Raw genomic sequence first — 1,722 nt, 5'->3', positions numbered from 1 at the left:
TACGAGAGCCACAGTTTGGGACGAGGGCCATCCAAGGGAGCTGAACATCCAACAGATGACGAGGATGATATAAGATCATTTGAAGAGGAAGAGAGAAGGATGGCTCAAGAACTTCAAGCTGCAGAAATGGCAGAAGCTACCAAGTCTTCAGTAACACAAGTAATATTTTTAATTGTTCAGATGTTGTTTTCACAAAATGTTTTGAAATAAATATCCCCTCCTGAGTGTAAATACTGACTTAAAATAATTTTCCAATACAGCATTGTAATATTTGTTTGTAAAGTATTTTCTTTTAATTTTACATTTTAATTCCCTAAAGGCATCTTTTATTAAAGCAATATTGATAGATATTCAGATATACTTTACTTCAGTAAAAGAAAAATGTATTACTACTTCACACAGGCTAAAACAGCGACAGTAGCATCTTTTTTTTTTTACAAATATATTTACAGAAAGAGACAATACATTAATTAACATTCAGCTTAATGCATCCATACATTTTATTAATAATGGCAAAACTTTTCTACTTTATGTTTTTTATCTATTAGAAAAAATGTGTTAACAGAGTGGTGGTATTGGTGATGGCGGTGAGACCAGTCAGTCCGAGTGGAGTGAGGATGACGATGGTGCTGCATCTGAACCGCTGTTAGATCAAGAGAGTACAGGCTATACCACAGATGACCCAGCATTAGAGCAAGTCTCCATGATGAATGATGCTGGCCTAACAGATGCTGAGGGTAAGTCTTGATAGTATAACACAGGAGATCATTGAAATGTAATTTTAACTCAGACATGGATTGATCATAATAGAAATATATTTGTGTTATTGTAAATCTTTGTGTGAATTAATTATGAAATATTTATTTGTTGATGTGATTGTCAATTGATATTGTTTTCAGGTGCCTTGAGTGATGTGAACTCCATTTATAATGATCCACACCAATATGATGGAGATATGGATGACACAAGCATGTCCTCACGAGCATCATCAAGAATATTTGATTCAGATGCAATTATATCCTTCGACCAGATTAATGCCTACTACGAGTCTGAGTATGACAACTATCGTCCAAGTGGTATTACCTCAGATGGTTTTGATACAGAGCCACTCTCTGATGTAGATTTAGATGGAATAGATGGAATAAATCTCCAGAACATAAGATCAATGTCAGAGAGCATTACAAGAAATTTTGGACAGCCCCGAAGTGAAACTGATGTTGATAGTGATGTATGATATTGGGTGAAATCCTTAATGGAAGACTATTGTATTGAAACTACTGTATAAAAGCTTGCACAAAAATGCCATGATTCAGTTAACCAAGAAGGAACTGATACATTTGTATCATTACAGACTATAATATGTCATAAGACTATGTGTGACAATAGAAAATTTCATAGGTTGACTAGCATTGGTTGAATGTCAACATTAAAGGGTGGATATCTATTTGGACAGATAGGAAGATTAAGAATGACATGCACAAGCACAAGAAAAGTTTTTCTAAAAAATAAAAATAAAAAAAGACTTGTGATAGTGCTATCCTCTTCTTTTTTCCCCCTAAGAGAAATATAAAAGAAAAACATTGGCATAACTTGCACAATTCTCATGACACTCCAAAGCAGGTGAAGGAATTGGGCAGAGCAGTTTTGTATCAAGTGTTATTCATAGATTTGATGCTGATAGTGACTGGTTAGGGATATGACGATCTAGAAAAGTGTTATCCA

The 1,722-nt window shown here is 34.4% G+C and overlaps 1 protein-coding gene across 1 annotated transcript in view; it reads left to right on the top strand.

The window, feature by feature from the left end:
• The window catches only part of LOC119592519 (adenylate cyclase type 1-like), a gene marked incomplete in the record, with an annotated part of 97,990 nt that overhangs the window by 94,386 nt on the left and 1,882 nt on the right, over positions 1–1,722 (top strand). Inside the window, 3 exon segments of the mRNA XM_037941372.1 lie at positions 1–159; positions 566–737; positions 900–1,722. Of these exon segments, the coding sequence (XP_037797300.1) occupies positions 1–159; positions 566–737; positions 900–1,234 (666 nt within the window).

The sequence above is a fragment of the Penaeus monodon genome, chromosome 30, assembly GCF_015228065.2.
Source record: "Penaeus monodon isolate SGIC_2016 chromosome 30, NSTDA_Pmon_1, whole genome shotgun sequence".
NCBI lineage: Eukaryota > Metazoa > Arthropoda > Malacostraca > Decapoda > Penaeidae > Penaeus > Penaeus monodon.
This window is presented reverse-complemented; position numbering and strand designations above follow the sequence as displayed.